Consider the following 20,714-nt stretch of genomic DNA (forward strand, 5'->3'; position numbering starts at 1 on the left):
CAACCCTGCATGGTTGTGTTGTTGGAACCCATCAGCTATAGACCTGCTGCTTCTATTTTCCTAACTCTTTTGTAAAGAGTGCTCATCATATTGTATTTTAAAGAAGTAACAACAGGCACAGAGGATTTCGTTGCCAATGTTTCATCAGATTTTGAATAAAGTGACCTAAGGGCCAAACTTCAGAAATGTTGGAGTAGTCTTTGAAGTCAGGTAAAATAGAACATGCGGGAAGTTCATATACAGTGAGTAGTACAACAGACTAGACTGAGCACTATGGTTGAGCAGAGGAAAAAATAAGACCACAGAGGATGTTGCTTATTAGCTATTCCCCTCTGGTTGAAGCTGTTTTCATAAGTAATAGCTGCTGTAGCGTCAGCCCAGAATTACGTTGAGACTGGACGGTCCTGTAGCATGCAAATTAAATCCGGTAAAGCTTTAAAGGCAGAATGAGTAGGATTTGTCTGTTGCGGTTTGTAAACACAACATTCAAAATTGGCCCCTCCTCCCTTGTAGCGTCCTCTTGGGTGGCTGCTTACAATCGTGGGACCTGGTCGCTACGTTTTTATGCCGCCCTCAAACCCTGCGCGCAGTTATTGGCTGGGGGCTACACGCCCACTGCCCAGAGGTCGCCCCGAGAAATGTCCCAAACACAGCGGAATAAGAAATAAAGACTAACAGTCTACAGCCACACTAGCAGCTCTGTGAGGCTGTACTTAGGCACAGCGATGCTTTGTGCTAAATGCTAACGTCAGTGTTCTAACATGTTCACAATGACAAGGCTAGCATGCTGTTAGCCCTGTCATGTTTAGCATGACAAGTTCAGCAGGTATAATGTTTACCATGTTCACCATTTTAGTTTAGCTTGTTAGCATATTAACATTTGCTAATTGGCACTTAACACAAATACAGCTGAGGCTGATAGGAATGTCATTTGTTTTGTGAGATATTTCTCTATTGGCGCTGAACATTCATTGCTCAAAACCTCATTACTGAACGCTAACTGGGGCTCTGCAGAATTGTCCAATATCAACATCACATCTGCAGATGGGGTCGGTTGTGTTTAGCTGGACAGAAAAGGCACAGACGTGGTTGCGCGGATGGGATTGGGATGGGTGCGTTTGTTTAAGAATGAGAAACACACCTTCCATTGTGTCATAGGTGGAGAAGAGAGTCAAGATTTTCACAGTAATTAGGAAAGATAACTGCTGCGTTGGCTCATAAAGTCGACTCCAAAGGCATTTATTGCAGACTTGGTCGGATGATGTCACCCCACGAATCGAACATGTAGGACAGCGCTCTCTGAGATGTACGGGTGGCTGCAGTCTGAAGGGCAGAGAAGGTGGCTAATGACTGTGTGGTTGCCAGTTTGAATGTGGGACATCTGTGTCCGGGTTTGGAAAATTTGGGCTTTTGCGAGACACATTTTCCTCAACTGTGCAAGTGCCCTGCAGAACCATATATGATATCCTAATGGAAAGTAGAGTTGTTACTTTACCCACTAGGCGCCAGGGGGGTGCGGGCAGCAACACAACAACCAGCGACAGGACTAAAAGGTTGGTTCTCCCTTCAGGTCCCAGCAGCACACTGGTGTTAAACCATGACTTTAATACATAGGCACTAATAACTAATAGGATACAGGTGCTGGATTAAATGGGAGACTGTATATGATGGTCAAGTAGGAGCGAAAACAGGGTCAAAATGACACAACCAGCCAGTGGATGATGATAGTTTCCCATTGGGAATATACTGTATGTGTTGAGGAGATTTGCTTGTTGATCAGTCGAGCTGTCAAATTATGAAACTATAAGCCTTAAAATAGTCACTGTGATCATTTGGTGTATACCTTTAAGCCGTATGTGCATACAAGGATGTATTTGCTGATTCAGAACAGGCGGGCCGCAGCTTGCTGTTTTATATGGAAGACAGAGCCAGGGGAATGGTTTTGGGTGTGTTCATATAGGAGACAAAGGAATTCACCTATAGACCAAAATGCTAATGTTCAGCTCCCGATGACAACTGCATTTAACCGTCTTGTTTATGTTGATTGGGCACCAATTAAAAGACATTCTTGCACATGGTAATTCCACAGTATTGCTATCACTGTTCAATTTATGGATAACGATATAAGGACAATGAAGGTAGAAGAGTTGGCCTTGTAGTGGTGTTTTAGTAACGCAAATGTCATTGAAAGATCAACAAGCATGTGGCCTTACAAGCTTACATTCTTCCCCACAAGCTGTTTCCAGTCATCACTCTCTCTTGTTTCCACCAGACTCCCATTACCTCTTCAGTCCATACTCCTCATTGCCCTGCTTGGGGTCACTGTTTTAAGATGTAGGGATGCACTATTCTCACAACACTTCAGTGCTGCTATTCATAATAATCTTTCTCTGGCAGGCCTGGGCCAAATCACAGCCATTTCCGCCTTGTCCCTATTTTTGAGAGCACTAATCGCGGCTGCAAAATGTTTTGGTTGTTGTTGATGGAGTCACAAGTTGGCGCAGCGGTTGGGGCGTTGGGTCATGCTGCCTGAATCCTGGCAAGTCAGCAGAAAAAGCAAGCTACAGCTGCAGTCCATAAATATTTTCAATGTGTCTAGCTGTGGAATACGTTCTAGCTGTGGAATGGCACTCGCTCTGTGTTTTGTCATTTCACTTTTTGCAGCGTGCTGCTTCGGTGTTTTCAGCAGGAAGAAATGTCTTGTTAAATGATATCATGCTGTCTGATGTCCCCCAGGGACAAAAACAAGACGAGGGTTTTAAAGGGAATGACTGCCACATTAACTCTAATCCGAACCTCCTGGTAATATTTGATACATGACTCTGACTCAAGTCTACAGTAAAAAGTATAAAAAAAGTACATTTAAGACGGTCAGATGAAGAAAAATCTATCATTTGATACACATCTCAAATGTCTCTCCACCAGCTAGTCTTTTTCCAAACAATTCCTCCCGGTTTTGGAATAGACAGTGCAGCATTAGCTCAGCAATCACGCAGTAAAGACTTTGACTTCTGCAATGGCTGTAAAAGTAGGTTAGTGGTTTTAAACAAACAAATCCTTGTGCCCAGTCAGTTAAATTGGAGCACCATCATTGGCTGCAGGCTGGGGTGGTGTGGGTAGGCCCAGCTGGAATGGCAGACTGCCTCTTTAGTGGATTTTTTTTTCAAATTTTCCTTCTTCGACACTTTGAACCGTGAGAACGAAGCTGAGAGCCGCTAAACCTTCAGACCGACAGCTTTTTCCCACATGCCGTCATCTCGTCGCCCTCTGGGACAGAAGCGCTTGCTGGGTAGTTGAGAGTGGACTTGGTTGAGAAGTTAGGTTTAATATCGAACATGCTTCAGCTGTAATATCCTTTGCTAGAGTTACAGGATTGCAGGCATAGCCATCAATTCCCTGATGTTCAAAATGGCCCCTTTAAGGCCCTTAGTACAACCAGCATTTTTTGAAACATCAACTGTCAAGCAGTATTTATTATATGCTTGGCCACTTGGGGGCAGCAGAAGAAGCTGTAAACACAACAGTGATATATTATGTACATATCATCTCAAATTCATATGAATTATTGTTAGCAAACAGTTGCCTATTTACACCCAGCCGACACAGCATTCCTTTTGGGTCGTGTCTCTGGCCAGCCGACGTATGGAAGTCCAATATTCTATCTCCGGTTTAGCTCAGTTTAGCAGTCAAACAAGCTAAACTAAAGTGGCCAAGATGGAGCCTTCACATTCATTAATTGTGAGCATGTCAGCATGCTGACGTTAGCATCGTAGAGCCACTATGGCATGGCTGTAAACTCTTAGTCTTGTTATATAATGCAGGCTCTTTCTGTATTATATAACAGTTGCTTGAGTTTTGTAATCCATTACAGTGAACATCAAGTTGTGATCCACAGCTCAAGGGCACATCAAGAGTCTGCTAATTAACTCACATACTGTATGGAAATAAATGGTAAGCTAGAAAGAACTGTCTAGCTTATATTTTGAAATGGTCAGCATAAATGTAAAGTACACATTACTTGTAGTTAAAGACCTAAAACACAGAAACACATTGTTACTGCCCTCTAAAGACTGTTCTGTATGCGTTCCTGCAGCAGTATGATGTGCTGTGGTACACCCTTTTAATGTCTTGTTTTCCTTCCTCGTTCTGTTGCTATTTCTTTGTCGTCTTTGTTTTCTTGGTCTGTCTCTGTCTCACTGTTTTTCTGTCTTTCTGTCCAACCCCTTCCCCTCCTCCAGCTGAACTGTGTGCTCCCACACACACACACACACACACACACTGCCTGACTCATTTCTGCAGATCCAGCCGTTGCAATCTCACCCAGCCAGCAGAAAAGGCCATTATTAAAAATGATTGAAGATGTTTTTATTCTTCAGGTCCTCTCGGACCCTCTGGGAACATCTCGCAAATTCCTGTCTCCTCTTGACACGGTCTGTTTAGCATCACTGAACAGTAATGATGCGCATTACCTCCCCTTTGTGCCCACAGCTAGTTGGAAACAGTAGATCACTACCCTGAAAGTTACATGTACTGATGTAGCAGCAGAGGGAACTAAGTATCCAGTATCTAACTATGTATAATTAAGAACAACAAGATTTAGAGGTGAAACATGAAAGTAGCATCGATGATGTCACACTTATCTACAGGGACATTTCAAGACCTGGGTTTTGGTTTACTTTAGTATCGTCAAGAGCCATGAAGATGCTAACAGGCTGCTAGTGGTCTACAAATGTTCACGGGGGCCTTTAAAAGATGTGTACTATCTTTCTGCTGTTGGTCTGTATTGTATTATGCATACATATATACAATAACTTGAGCAAATTGGGAACACATATATCAGTATATACAAGAGGCTGAAACACTGTGGTTTATGGTCAGCGCCTTAAAGCCCCTAGGGCGCATAGTGGCATCTGTTAGCTTTGTAGTTTTCTACACAGAGCAGGACTGTAGAGGACATCCTGCACACGCTACAGTGATTTCATCAATTTGTTCATTCCTTGTTTATTTCCCCTCCTTGGCTTTATAGTCTCTAACTACACACAACAAACCTTAAAGCTAACATTATTGCAACATGCTCCATAAAGACACAGCATTTGTAACTGAAAGCATCTCGTTAAATTCCATTAATATACAAACTCCTTCATGACGTAGCATCTCCCTCACTTTAGACCTTCATAATTCAGAAAAATGCTGAGGACAGATGAATCAGATTCATGACAGAAGATGGTAGTGGGAAAAGTTATTTTGGTATTATTTACTGTGTGCTTCAAGTGCAACCAGTGCTGCCATCATGCCTAATCACTGCATGCTTTGTTTGTCTGAGTGATTTAATCAGGCATCTGTTTATTCCTTGCTTTGGTTGTCTGGTGGGGTTGGTGCTTCAGGCTGTTTTGACGTGTTTGCCGGCTGTGTTGGCTGAAGCACACTGAAGCAGGCTGGAGAGAAACCTGGCCTCGCAGTCAAAGTTTTCTTCGAATCGTCGGCATGTTTCCTCTGGCAGGCAAATTTGCAGACTGAACCAGAAGATTTTTTGCATTATCTCACCCCCAGTCAGCTGAATTTACTGTGATCTCACCGATAAGGCCCTTCATCTTTCCCTCGCTCTTTCCTTCCTTCTCTTTTCTTGCGTTTCTTTTTCTCTCGGCCCTCAAATGGCGTACAGCCAGACACATGCTTCTCATCTTGCGCAGAGAACCTGTCCAATCGAGAAAACACTGTCACTGGGCTTTGGTGATTTGCTATGACATAACCTCAAACTGCTGTCGGGCTTGATCACTTTGTCGGCAAATCGTGACACCCCCTCACCTCTCGAAAATCCTTTATTTTCCGCGCCCAAACCCCAAACCGCTGAACTTTAGAGCTCAACTCAGACCATTAAAATCAGATCAAAGGATTGAGGGGGGAAAAGGGCACCGCATAAAATGTTTTCATCTAGAGTCATAGAATGAAATGGCCCACTTCCTTTCCCAACGCTGTTTGGACAGGTGAGTGAAACTGCAAGCTAGGCCTCGGTCCCACGACTCCAGCCACCTCAGACAATTGAACCGTTCCAAGGCAAACAAGATCCATTGTGGTCCAGAAATAAAGATAAGTAGCTGAAAACCAAAGGTGGGAGCCCTCAGATTCACCCTGATGTTATATAAATACTCAGAAATGGTCCCCACACCTCTACATGACTATTAGCTGCAGGGAAGTTTCACCAGACCTCTTCCCCCCCCTCCTCCGTTGCTTTAATGGAACAGTTTACAAAAGAAGTTGGCTCCTGCCATTCCTTCAGGTCAGAGGCTGTGTGTGTGCATAATCCTTGTGTGACTACTTCTGTTTGCGCTGCACATTTTGTTGAACATCCTCTCCTCCTCCTCCACCTCAAGCTTTTTATATTTTGGAAGGATTTAGTTTAGCTTGTAAGGTCTTGTCCTCTTGTTTTGCTCAGTCAGCCTCATAGGAATGTAAAGCCTTGATGTGGGGGAACAAGTCATGTCATCAGATCAACAGCAACACTGAGAAAATGCTTAGGTAGGATGTTTAGTTGACCGGCATGTGTATGTGTTCAGACTAGATGGCTGAAAACATTGAGACTTACATAATGTGTGTGTTATTGTGGATGCTTTTATTGTTTTTGGAGTAAGGGTCTAGAAATCACCAGCATGGGTGGCCCAAGGGAACCCAAACTTGAACCTCTAGCTTTGGCAGATGTGCAATGCTCTACCCTGCAAGATTCTTGGTGTTTTTACTTGCTTTCCTTTTCAGCAGCTCGCCTTCTTCTGAGCAATCAGTCTGTTTGTTTTCCTTGGATTTTAACGGGCTACTGTTGCTCGTGCTGATTCTTCTCATAGCTGCAGAGTTTTTGTTTGTTAGGGGTTCTAAATGCCAAAAAGTTCAGCCTCTGCAAAAGCAATCTCATCAACAGCTCTATCGACCTCTTGGAGATATTATATGAGCTATTCGATAGTAAAAAGCTTTCTTGTTGCCTCTTTAAAGTGGAAAATTGGTAGCGCCTAGGTAGCCGAATGGTTACAGTGCATGCCATACAATTCCAGCAAGTGACCTTTGTTGCATGTCACATCCCCTCTCTCTCTTCCCGTTTCCTGTCTACCTCTTCATCTGTCACCATGAAATAAGGGTAAAAAATGCCCAAAAATATATATACTCATAATAATATAACAATATTCTTCATACATTGTCCAGTCACAGCATTTCGAGTCCTGTTTGGCGGGATAAAGAGCTTTAAATGACTGAGGCATGATGGGAAAGTCCCTGGTATTTCCTGGCTGAGTCTACCCCCCAGCTTGGCCAAATAATTACCCCTCCACTGCCAAGCAATAGCACAAAAACACCATAGGCTATAACCTCCATGACACTCAATTGCAGGCAAATAACATGAGTCACAATTCATATCCATTTCAATTGTTGGCCATGTAGCTGGTGCTTTTTTTTCCACAGCAACTCGCTGGAGGACTGCGGCTCTGCCGGTTCCTGTATCTTCAAATATCCACAGAATCAAAACACATTGTACAGAAAATAAACGTTGTTGTAATCTCATTTACTGAACAAATGTTTTCTCTTCTCATCAGCCCCCCGAGCATGAAAAGCCCACATGCGAGAAATAGTCCATTCTGTTTATTGTGTCTAGACGTGATTCTCAGGCAGATTTCTGAGTGTGCTGGGAACTAATACAACTAAAAGGTAAGCTAGGATAACAGAGTCAGTGTTTAGTCTGGTTCCCACAAACTCCCATACACGCCGATTCAAACTGACAATTTCGAGGCTTATTGTTAGCCTCATGATTTGAACTCCTCTGGACTGCATGTAAATAGAAACTGTTCAATAAGTAAATCCAACTAATCCCTGTGGATAGAAAAATGGTGTTGACCTTCTGCCCCCATACAGACAAATAGCAACCCATCAATGCTGGCCAGTTCCAGTGTGTCTAACGCCATTACATCAGTTAGTCAGCACCTAGAATAACATTCAGTCAGCCTTGCACTTTATTCTAAGTAAGCTTCATCCTCTAAACAGGCCTCCAGTTCTACCACAGTCAATTAGCTCATTTCCCATGTGTCATCTCTCTGGCCCACTCGTTAGCTAACGGATGACCTGCTGACTGGTCACATCAGGCCGGAAAGCCCTCTCCCTTAATGCTCACACTTAATAAAATTGCCACAAACACACACACACACACACACACATACACACACACTGCCCAGAGGAAATGAAGGGAGCTCCTCAGAGAGTTGTTTTATAATAGTCCAGTTTTATGGACGTTTCCCCGGGGAGACCAGGACCCATTTCCCTCAGCCTTCGGGGGCTCATTCAGGATATAGGAGGGTGCTAAATTACACACCAGGCCACGCCACCAGTCTCTTTTATCTCAACAGTACACTTACTGGCCCTTAATGTATAGTGCAGATAATTGTTAATCCCCCAATGGTGTTTGTGATACATAACGGGACGGTCCATGTTCTTTATGAAATTGAGGTTTGATATCCTTCCCTCCGAGGTTAAGTAACCAAAAAAAGGAGCTATCTATATGTTGCTAGGTAAACAGCTAAATAACATGGTGGCTATTGATAGCAACTATGGAATAAAAGCAATATTCCTTCTATGAAATAAACACATACAAATAAGTGTGACAGATAGTAAAGTTACTGTAACAAGTTAAAGTTGCCCAGAATACATACAGCTTGTTCTTCATGTTGTGGAGCTAATGCTTTTACCCCCTGTCGTTTCTTGGCTAACAAAGCTGAATTTCTCTTGCTTGACTGCTCTGCCATATGGAGGTTAGTGTGTGTCTGATAGATAGCTTAAGGTCTGGCATTTCTTGCCAAACTAATCATCTGTAACTCGTAGATGTGTACAGAAATTACATTTTACAACCGTCATTCGAGCTGTGTGCTATCATCCAGCCACGCTTGATAACACCGGTGAGTCCCTGCGAGTTACTGTGCGGAGCTTTTATTGGTACACATCTCACGATTTGATTCAAGTAGTTTCAGGGATGTTGGTGTATCTGTAATCACATTGAAGATTCATTTCTTACACATGATCGCTGTTTGATTTAATGGTTGTTCCTTGTCCTCGTTAGGTCTGGCAGTGTGAAGAATCACTGGGAGGAAATCTACTACTTTGTGGAGAATTTAGCTGAGAAATTCAAAAGGTAAGAGACACTTCATAAACAGGTATGTTAACATACATTGTGTTGTTAACACAACTAAACCATCAAATATATAGGTCCACATAGGTGGACTGTATACTGTAACATTTGAACGCTATGGAAAGGTTTCACAAGCGGACTGTAAGTCTCCAGACACTAAACGGCCTTGTTGCCTCCGTACTTCCTGGAGCCCCGAGATGTAGATCACTAAAGAGAAACACACGCTTTACACAGCAGTCACCCCGGTGAAGTAAAATAAAATCTGCCCCTACAGCTACAACTGGCCATATGCTAAACCACTCAGCATCCCGCCTGATGTTTCACGCCGTCTCTGCAGTAGCTGAGCTGATGTGTGGTGTCAGCGGGGTCACCAGTAGTGACTACAGGCTGCTCTACGTGAGCCGCCTGGGTTTTACAGCCTCTTTAGACGCAGAGGAAAGAATGACTGAGGTCTTCAGTGGACAAGGCTGACAAAAAAACACAGCCATATAGCCATTGTATGAACATTATAGGAATATTATACAGGGCTTGAAATGATAAAAAGTAATGGGATCTTGCAGTACTCATCAATAAAATCCCCAGCAGCATGGTTGCCCCTAATTGACAAATTGAACAAGCAGACTATAAAGTGTATTCATCAAGTGTAGCCTCTTTATATGATAGAAAACTCATACATGTCATAAAGGTGATTATGTGATTAATGCATGATGCATGATTGATGCAAACCAACCGTTAGCAATTAACATGTTTTAATGAAACATCTGCCAGTATGTACCCAGTGTCACACAGTTAAAAACAAAAGGCTTTGGAATCTGACAATAAGTTTCACTCTAAGCTAACGGCCATAACACTCAATATTACCTATGATGTGCACATGATCGCTTTTATTCATCCCTTTTACATGATGTCAGACCAGTGGCAGTCATTTAGAGTGCCTTCCTGCATTTATTCTGTAACTAGAAAAGCAAATGAAGGTGCTGTAGATGTGACTGAAGTCTTTGCATCCTCTCGTGGCGAAACTATGAACTATGTCTTAATGCAGTGCAGCTCTAGAGCAGTGAGAATGCGGTGTAAAATGCGATATTTCAACAAATGACCTTCCGCTCGTGGGTGGTTTTGTTTTGTCCGTGCTGCTTGAGAACCACAACAACACCTGGAGCTCTGCCACAAGCGAGCAGCCCTCCTCGAAGTTTCTGTCTTAAACAAACGCTTGAAACGGCGCAAATCTGCATGAACTCAACTTTCTCTCACAAACAATGCCACACATTTTTCTTTACTTCAGATCGCTGTGCATGTGTGTGTGTGTTTACGTGCATATAATGCCTCTCCAAATCAAATTTTGCTCATCAATAAACAAAAGTAACACACTTTTCCACATCTGAGGATTCAGTGACGTAGTTTGAATACTAACATTTAAGTCATTGTCACGCACAGAGGGGTTCAGATCCTGCACACCGGCACAAATCCATGCATGGTGTCATTCGGTGTCTTAGTGCGCTGGGCTGCATTCAAGAAGCAATTCATGCATTCAGCCTGTTGGAGTGACCTCAAAGGAAGTGAAGGAGTTTGTCCACAATGAGATATTCATTGTTTGTTCGTTATAATTCTGGCATGAAAGTAAAGCACATGATGGGTTATTTTATGTTTCTGAGGAAAACAATGTGTTGCTTTCGATGCATTGCTTTAACTAAGTATTGACACAATGTTGCTGATTAATCTCAGATGGTGTGGAAATGTCTGTTGTTGCTAAATGTTGTGCAAGGTGGGAAATCACAAACCAGCTGCCAAATGCTGTTGAATTTTGCCTTTGGCGGTTACCGTCAGTTTTTTTGGCATGTGTCACCAGTAATTGGTTCATCTGTGGGGATTTTAGTGCCGCACGCTCTTCGAACCAAACCTGGCCAGCAGTGTGGGCTGCTGAATGACAAGCGTGATGATTGATTCTGTTTTCTGTTCCAGTCCCATGCTGAGGATGTCCTTCATAACATTCTCCTCCAGAGCGTCCACCATCATGAAGCTGACGGAAAACAGGTAGACCAAGTTATGGTTGATGCAGTCTGTTGATTGATGTCATGAATTCACACAAGCTTTTAATGCCACCGACCCTAACTAACCCTGAGCTGAATTTGTCTTATAAATAAATGTTATTCTAGCATGGAATGCTCTTACACAAGAGAAACGAATCAGCCATAAAGTAAACTCAAACTATTACACCAGAGTGAAAGCAGATGCTCTCTGAGCTGACATGAAGCTGAACATTGGCCCGTGTCACTGTGTAACTGTTGCTGCATAAAACCCTGTGTTATTTTGTGTGAGAGAGTTTTGTGCATGAGAGGCGAAACCCACTATTTACCACTACAGATGTCTCCAGTTTGCATTTGAGCTCCAGTGAATGAAATGAACAGAATCAGGTGCAAACGTTTGGAAAAAGAAATACTGCTAATTGTTAAGAGAATAGGGAGAAAAAACACAAGAATTCTTTCTTCTCTGCAGAGTGGACATCAGAAAGGGGCTGAACGCTCTGAAAAAAGAGATTCCCGGCGGAGACACATTCATGCACCTCGGATTGCAGAGGGTAAGCCTTTGTCATAGTGCTCTGTTATGTGACAGTCAAAGGCCCAATTTAAATGTGAAACCTTTGGTACTTCCTGACAATCTGACCGTGAAAATGTCTCTCCATTTGAAGGCAAACGAGCAGATCCACCAGGAGAACTTTGGTAAGCATCAGATAACTCACTCGCAGGAAAACCAATTCAAGTTCTGATTTTATTTGAGGTTATATATAGCTCGTCTGCGTGTTTCTTCCAGGCACGGCCAGCGTGATTATCGCGCTGACAGACGGAGAGCTGCAGGAACATCAGCTCATCACTGCACAGCAAGAGGTAGCAACTCTGCTGCAGTCATAGCTCTTGCAACAGGGCTCATCTAGAGGCAGGAACGCTCTCATTGCGTGAGTGCCAGTTTTGTGGAAGTAACGGATTTATTCCCTCTTTCTTCCAACAGGCAGAGAGAGCCAGGTCTCTCGGAGCTATTGTGTACTGCGTTGGCGTCAAAGACTTCAATGAGACACAGGTAACACCCCATGTCAGCGCAATAAATGTGTGCTGCGTTTGGCCGGTTAACACGTATATTCCACAGATGTTATACATCTGGTTTGAAGTAAAAAAATAAGTCCCTAAGCTTCATTGTAATTATCTTTAAAATCTACAGGCCGGTTACAGTTTACTATGCATGTACTGTATACCACATGTGCTCAGGAATCCAGAGCTGTGGAAAACCAAATTCAAAATGCTGTTACCTCCGTGTTACATAGTGCGTGTTCGGTGGCCCCTGTGCAATTTGGTTAGCCCATAATTTAAAATTTCCTGAAAGCTAATCCCAGTGATTTTTAACCCCCGAGCTTCCTCTAAGGCCGCTGTGGATGCCAACACACAAGGCCGGACTGGAGAAATGTCTGAGACTTGCATAATACTCAACAATTAGCTTCAACACAACGACAAGGAGGATTCCGGATCCTGTATTTAATGTGTGTTAATATTTGAGACCTAAGGGTTTGCTCTCTCATGAGGGCTGGTCAACCTTAATCGTTCTGTGAATTAATTCTTACTTAATTTAGTTACTTAATCCACACCTCTGTCTCTACCTCTCTCCCCCTGTAGCTGGCCACCATTGCAGATACCATCGAGCATGTGTTTCCTGTGTTGGGCGGCTTCCATGCCCTCCGGGGAGTCATTGATTCGGTAAATAAACTCTTCTCTGTGCTGGGATGAAACTCACTAGCAGGGGGCGCGTAGACGCCCACATTCATGTATTTGTCTATCCTGGGTTCATACAATCACCTTTTATTACTCCCTTGGGGGTCAGAGCAGAAAACACTCAAAGTATAAATACACAGAAAACTCACTCAATTACTGTTACAGGAGTATATTTAAGAAGTTACTTCCAGCCTTGTTCCTCATCAGCCTCTCAATCCAGTCACCACACTGATATATAGCCCAGTTTTAGTGGAAGATTCAACTCAAACAGACTCTGCACACTATTTTTTCAGGCGCACCAGGCAGAACTGTAAGTCTTTGTGTACAATAGCCTCAGGGAACACATTCACATATTTAGAGAGTAGAGTACAGGCAGGGTAAACCCACTTCAACTTGTGTTTCTCATGAGAGAAGCTGATATTTTCATCAGTTTCCCCCGTTAGTCTGTTTGTTACAGTGAAGTGGTTAATCTTTTTTCTGTCATATAATCCTTGCACGGCAGATTCCCTGCTCAGAATTCTTAGACAGATATAGACAAAAGTAGGCTTCGCATTTCTAGACATTTCTAAACACACAAACCTGCCAGCATCAGTAGCAGTGTAGAAAAAAATGGTCGCTGTCTTTTCTCCTCGTTTCCCCTGCAGATCATCAAGAAGTCCTGCATTGAGATTTTGGCAGCTGAGCCCTCCAGTGTGTGCGCAGGAGGTGGGGACCTTAAAACACACACTCACTCACACACACACACAAACTGAGTCATCCACACCGGTGCCAGCCTCCCATCATTTCTTCAACTGTGTTAATTTCATTACTGGGTGCCCCGTCTCCCCTTCTCTCACTTCAGTAATGGCAATCCCAGACTGAGAAACCACCATATATGGGCATCCAGGTCACTTACAGGAAGTCTACTGGGACAGGGTACCACAGTGGGAATGATATTATAGGCTCTTATTAAAAGGATTGACCGTGAGAGAGTGACAGTGGTGAGATTGGCTGCAGCTGAAATGTAAAGTAGACAACATCCTTTCGTGTCCTGCCAAGAGAAAGATTATGACAGTTAAAGCAACATTAAATGGACATTAAAAGGCACAAATGAACAGATAAAAGCAGGGGTTGATTAAACTCTTTTGGCAAAAGCAGAGGGACTTCACTGCCTCTCACATCTGCTTTTGTCTTTTATTAAGCAGTGAATTACTTTCACCCTTCAAGAGGAAAAGTATTTCACATAAAACTGAACAGTCTGGGCTGATGCTGCAGAGAGTGCGCAGTTCAGTCCTGCAGGTTCAGTCTCATCTTCATACATTTATAGATGAGTATTTTCCGGCAACATTGCAACTACTTAAGTTAATATACAGCACTTATGAATCACTCATAAGCCTCGAGGCTCAGTTGTGGGGTGGAAAAGCTGACTTTGTTGTATTTTGTTTATTCAGATTCCCTCTGACCAATTACCAGCCAATTAGGGCTCATAAGTGAAGGTCACATGACTAACTAGTTTGCCCGTTCAGTGGACAAAGTTTTGACAACCTTTCTGTAACTGTAACTCGCTCAGCATGGTGGACGGTCTGTACCTTTGTGTCTCTTGGTCGTTTTTTGTGAATTATGTTGTACAGTATGTTATACATGTTTATATAACAGTGACAATAACTTAGATGACACAAAATATATAAGGAAAACGGGATACAGTATGTGTATATATATACATATAGCTGATACATCATGTGTTCACATGAACTGCATTATAGTTTTTAGGCTTGCAGACTGAGGCTCATATTTCCAGATGTGTTGGTACAGTTTTCTTTTGGTGACACGGTTCAAATGTTATTGTCCTCACACGGACAAATAAAACTGGATTAATGGGGGAAGTCATCAGAGTTTTAAATGCTGCCCTTCTGACCAGGCTGTGTTTGAACATGAAGATGAGTGAAAATGAGCCTCATGCAGAATACATACAGTATAAAATGTCGTTTTGCTTGGCGAAGGGAGTCTAAAATGTATAAATGCCAATGTGTGTGTGTGTGTAAACCAGAGTCTTTCCAAGTGGTGGTGAGAGGAAACGGTTTCCTCCATGCCAGGAACATCAACCAGGTGCTCTGCAGCTTCAAAATCAACGACACCATTACAGTCAGTGAGTACAGCTACACTTTGCTTCTGTTTCCGTCTCTTGGCGTAAACCCAACTTTATATCAGTTTTGTGTGGGTCATTTTCAGTCTTTCTGTCTGCGTATGAACCTGTGTATTCGCCCTTGGAAAGTGTTGCCAGTACAGAATAACTACTGGAAGTATGAATCCTATAAAGATTATCTCATCATACATCTAATTTTATGGCAGGGAAATGATCAAATTCAAATGAATGAAAAAGATCAACTTTTTATAACATCGGTCCAGAAATATCAGTATAGTATTTGTCTTCTGTGTCCATAGTTTGCAGAAATGCACAGGTAAATAGTTCAGACTGAGTCTACTTTGAAGGAACGTACATTTATCAAGATGTTGTCATTGCCTCCTAGATGAAAAGCCGGCCGGTGTAGAAAACACATTCTTACTGTGTCCGGCTCCTGTCATCGATGAAGTTGGCAAGTAAGTGCCTCTTTTTTTTATGACTTAATGATTTCATGTGTTCTCAGAGACCCTCTTTCAGCAGCCTCAAGGGGAGGCTCTTATATCGTCTCAGATCACCTTCTTTGCCTCAAACACATGTACGCATGCACGTGTGTATAGGCACAGACCATAAGAAGCCTGCCATACATTAGAACCTTTTTTTTTACGATCCCCATCCGTGGCCACATTCCTCTTCTCTAGATCCCAGTACAGCTTAGCAAAATATATGGGGCTCTGTAGCCGTGCCAGCACATTCAGTGGTAAACCCTTCATGCATTGGTCCTGCTTCTGTCCTGAATTAGAGCAGAGCAGTGAAAACAACTGGAGACAATTGGTTTTTGACCTACATACACGCTAGTAAGTCAAGACTAGAAACTGACTAATCTAAAGTGACTCAGCCTGTGACTTATTATTGATTGGTTTTGAATTCTGATGACAAAAAAGGAGCTCTTCATTTATTGTCTCCATTTTTTTTTATATTAACAATGGATCAAATGTTTAATGTGAAAGGAGTAGCTCGTAGTGACAAACCCACAAAGGATCATCAGCAAGCTCTGCAGTTCGCCTCAGCTTTACGGAGCGTTTTAGTGTCTTTCAGCTCATTGTTTTGGTTTTACAGCCCCCAACTTTTAGTACTGTTTTGGTTCAGTCTCACATCAGTCATATCTGCTAAAATGGTCTAAAGACACGCTGTGTGCCACCTGCCCAGCACAGTTAGGGACATAGTGGAGCATTTAGCAGCTAGAGAGCCAGATATTTCCCTCAGAGGTTGGTGGAAACCAAAACAGAGCTGAAAGCAGAGTGAATACTGGACTTACATTTGTCCGGTGGCCTGAAACACAGCTCCAAATGAATGCTAATGTTGACCCAGATCTGCTCAGTGTGCACATAGGCTTGCTAACATGTTCGCCATAACTACTTAATAAGGTGATAACATGTCAATGTTGTATTTAGAGCTTGTTACGGTGCCCTTAAGTGGCTTAAAAAAATCAACTAAAGCAGCTTTAAAGGCTTTCACAACACAATGTCCAGATGTACCATGTTCTGTGCCTAAGTACCTGTACTTTTGACCCTTTCCTTGTATGATTCTGGAGAATCCTTGTGCATTTGAGAGCCTGATTCCAATGAAAATATTGTTGACAATGTATGATAATTTCCAATCTGATCAAAACCCAATGCAGTCCATTTTGCCTGCGAGAAAACACACATCTTGACCTCAGTTGTCGCTTCAGACTGAGATAAGTGGGAGAAGATCTGATTATAGTGGATTGTATTTGTTATTTCAGAATCAGGCCCCTTGTCGTATGCATTAAAAATATAATACGTTTCAATCACTTCAATGTTCTCTGGCTCACTGAGGGAAAAGAGGGAGGCGGCAGGACGTGAAAACTAAGACCGCTGAGGTTGTTTTACTCAAACATTCACCGCACGACAGTCACACCATTTTCTGGTGTAACCCCAGCCACAGGCCAGAGTCGCTCTGTATCAGCTGGCCATATTCTCTTTTTAGAGCCCGGCCGTGTTCCAACATCAACAGTCCACAAACCTCTCTAACCTACGTCTTTATGGGGAGAAAAGTACATCAGGACACAGAAGACAAGGCTTGATGGATGGTGGTTAAAGACACAAAGAGGGGAGGACTGTCAGCCAATATTAGACTCTTTTCACTCACTGTCTTGACCTTTAATGGTATTTGTGTTGGTAATAACTTTCCTCTTTAATTATGATACAAATTCCTTCGTTTTATTCTCCCATAGAAGTTATAAATCCAGTGTTCAGCTAATATTTACTCTGGCAGTGGCGTGGAGATAGGGAGAATTAGATTTTAACTGCAGTGGGGAAAGATTTAAACATCCTGGACTGACGACTCGGACTCTGAAGCTTTAATCGATACCTTGGCAGTATGGTCGTAAAACGGAGGGTACATTGTGTGCCTTTGCCTCCCTTACACGTCCCATTAAGCCGGTTCAGCTCTGCCTTTGTGTATTTTTTCAGCTCGTGCCTTAGTTCTCTTAAACTTTCCATCCCGTCAACCCCAAACACTTAACCTCCCAACTCTCCAGTCCCACACTTATCTTTTTTCCCCCTCCCCCCTTCCCCTTTCTCTCCACCTCTGCCTTTGCTTTCGATGTCACTGTGGCTTGCCGGTTGTTTTCCACCACCATCTCTGTCTGCCCGTCTGTTCACTTTTCTCTCTGTATCTGTCTTTTATTTGTCTCTGTCGCCCCCTCTTTCATCTCCTGTCAGTCTTCCACTCTCTTTCAACAGTCCCCTTGTCCAGTTTTGGCTGATCAAAGCTGTGTAGCAGCTAGCCTGGTCTTTCAAGTGTGTGGCCATGTGTTTGTATGCAGCGTGAGTCTCGGCCGGGTGGAAAAAAACCTTCAGAGAGTGTTTAAACTGCTCCATTAATACCCAAACTAATCAAGTTGATTCGTCAGCTGTTCATATCATGAAACTGACGTGACATCATGTCGTCTATGTTTGGCCAGTTATAAAAGGAAGTAGAAAATTAAAATTAAAGGTAGCATGACACACTCTATGCTATGTCACGCTACCGACAGTGTTTTAATGTAGATTTGTTTTTAAGGCAGGGTGACCCACAACACCATGAGTGGCAGACAAACTCTAGTGTCATGTCTGCTATGTCCCATTTGAGTGTGTGTGTGTGTTCATGCTTGGACCGCCTGTCTGTTTTATTTCTTTGCTTAACAGCTGTCAGACACGGTACTCTACAACCAACATTTCCTCCTCCACTACTTTATTTCCTCCACATCCTCAAAGTCGCTCTGGTCACTTTTCTCCGGCTCTTTCTTCTCTTCTTACCAGTTTTTTTCCCTCTTAGTATCACCCCGTCTCTTTTTTTAATCAGCAATAAAAACCAAAATAATCAAGGTCAGTGGCCTCTTTCATGAGCTGCACCCAGACGAGATTATTGGTTTTAGAACACCCTGAATTCTGTGAGAAATGAAGTCAACAGGGTGTCTGGTTGACTCAGTAGCATCACACCTCTCCTGTACAGTTTTTCAGTATCATATTTGTCAGCTGTCCCATTGACTGCACAGGCCATTGCAGTAAGTTTCTGGCATGATCTGGGATTCTGGGCTTTCTTCTGACAGAAATAGCCAGTAAAAGATTCAATTATAAAGGCTGGCAATATTTTTCTCATTACCCACAATGAGTTGCTCCTACTAATCGAGTGCTGCAAGAATGACTCTTTAAACCCGGAAATAAGTGGTGGGTGGTTGACGTCTTCATGCCGAACACACAAACTCATCTACTTACTTGTCCGCCTTTACAGCCTCGTTGTGTCTATATTCTATGTCTATCTGTCTATCTAGCCAAAGCCTGAAATAGCTTATTGTCATAGAGCTCCATTGTTGCCAAAAAACAAATGAAACATGTTCTTTCATTACAAAGAACATGGGCACTGTAGTTAACTTTGAATCAATCCCACATTCACCTGCCATACGTACTCACTAGAGAACCAAATCTGTATCAGTCCACCACAGAAAATAGTCCCCAACAAATGCTGTAGGTCAGGGGTATTCAACTAAAATTCGAAGAGGTCCAGTTAGAGAACATTTCCTCAAGCAAAGGTCCAGAACATCATAATGTCAAACTTGCGTTGTGATTTAGTGTGGTATATATTGAAGTAGCCTAGTAGTTGTATCAACGTCTGCATGTGATCAACAACTGACTGTCAGATCAAATAAAGAAAGTACAATTCAAAAACATTTTGACAATATTTATTGTCACTTAACATTGAACTATACAGATATATAATACTGTAGATATGTATAATGTTCTTCTCTCATTAAGTAAAAGAAGGGCTGCATTTAAAAATTAAATAGAGAAAATAAATAAAATGGCTTTTGAAAAATTGGCCATCTTAAAATAAAGTGTTTAATTTTAGAAAAACAACATAAAGTGTAGCAGCAGCTTGAGTTTCCCTTTTTTCTTTGTTAACTCTTTCACATCTTGACTCAACAGTCTCTCTCCCCGTATCGTTCACTCGTCTTCTCATCTGTCACTCACCTCTCACGTCTGTCTGTATTCAGAGTTGCAATGTTTATCGCCTGGAATGCACAGATTTGATTGGCTGAGTAGCGTCATGTGGGCTGTGTGTAGCTGGTCACATCAAAAACATGAACCCAAACAGCCCCTTCTTTGGCCTGAAGACTGTTTTGATGTTTCAGTCCCTTAGTGCCCATCTGTTTGTTGTCAGCAAGGTACATATGCTGTTGATCATGAACTTTGCGCACTAACACAGGCTCTCTCCCTCCACCTTCCTTTATTTTAAAACCAGACAAACAGCTCTCTGAGTCAGAGTAAAGACAGGTTTATCGGTCAAATGGCCTGCTTTCCATCTGCCAGACCTCATTCACGTCCACCTGGTCCTCTACCAAATAAGAACTGGTGGGTGGGAGGGGGAAGGGGCCTTTCATCCACATGTTTTGAAGATCTGAACGAGAGCAGGCTCCAAAGAGGCCACTGGAGGTCACATGACATTCCCAGAATTGTTTTTCCCCACTCGGAGGAGGAAGGGATTCAGACCATCAAGAAAGACTTGTGCAGTTCCAAAACTCTTAGGAGGCTAGGAGATCCTGGGAGGAGGTCTGACATGGATGAGGTTTGGAACTGGAGGATGGGCAGAAGCATGTTTTGACAAAGAGAGAAGGGAGGAAAGGAGTTTTACTTTGCTGTACTTTACATTCCATGGAGGAAATTATTTTGTAGCTCTAAGTAGAGATCATAGACCGTATTTAAAGAGGACGGGTGGCAGAGATTGTTCTCATTCCTGAGAGTGCAAGCATGGTGTCACGTCTTGGAAAAATACACAACTTGCCCAGAGCCATAAAAACTAAATCTCAGCCAGCAGATCGCGTTTTCTTTCTGTTTCCATCTCTTCAAGTTGGTCTATCCCACCTTGGCCTCCGCGCCTGCTGTGTGGCTCAGTGGGTCACACGATCACACCTACCAGTTTGTTTGTTTTTTCCTCCGGGTTTTTAACCACACTGGAAAACTTTTGTATTCGCTTCATTTGCGTTCACAATTGCTCAGTTGCATGTAAAAACGGGGCTCGTAAACAAAAGTCACTCGACTCACCACGCAGCTCATTTATTGGACGTAGTTTTGGCAGCGTGTTCTCCTGCCAGGTTCGAGACGTCGGCTAATCGGATCCCAGTTTCTGTAACCGTAGGAGAAAC

At 42.8% G+C, this 20,714-nt stretch overlaps 1 protein-coding gene across 1 annotated transcript in view; it reads left to right on the forward strand.

Moving 5' to 3' along the window:
* Positions 1-20,714, forward strand: part of antxr1c (ANTXR cell adhesion molecule 1c) — a 33,532-nt gene that overhangs the window by 2,159 nt on the left and 10,659 nt on the right. Inside the window, exons 2-11 of the mRNA XM_070926968.1 lie at positions 9,086-9,157; positions 11,114-11,185; positions 11,648-11,729; positions 11,841-11,871; positions 11,963-12,036; positions 12,158-12,226; positions 12,814-12,894; positions 13,554-13,614; positions 14,936-15,034; positions 15,417-15,486. Of these exons, the coding sequence (XP_070783069.1) occupies positions 9,086-9,157; positions 11,114-11,185; positions 11,648-11,729; positions 11,841-11,871; positions 11,963-12,036; positions 12,158-12,226; positions 12,814-12,894; positions 13,554-13,614; positions 14,936-15,034; positions 15,417-15,486 (711 nt within the window). The remainder of the gene's footprint in view (positions 1-9,085; positions 9,158-11,113; positions 11,186-11,647; positions 11,730-11,840; positions 11,872-11,962; positions 12,037-12,157; positions 12,227-12,813; positions 12,895-13,553; positions 13,615-14,935; positions 15,035-15,416; positions 15,487-20,714) is intronic.

Source organism: Enoplosus armatus, chromosome 20 (genome assembly GCF_043641665.1).
Source record: "Enoplosus armatus isolate fEnoArm2 chromosome 20, fEnoArm2.hap1, whole genome shotgun sequence".
Lineage (NCBI taxonomy): Eukaryota > Metazoa > Chordata > Actinopteri > Centrarchiformes > Enoplosidae > Enoplosus > Enoplosus armatus.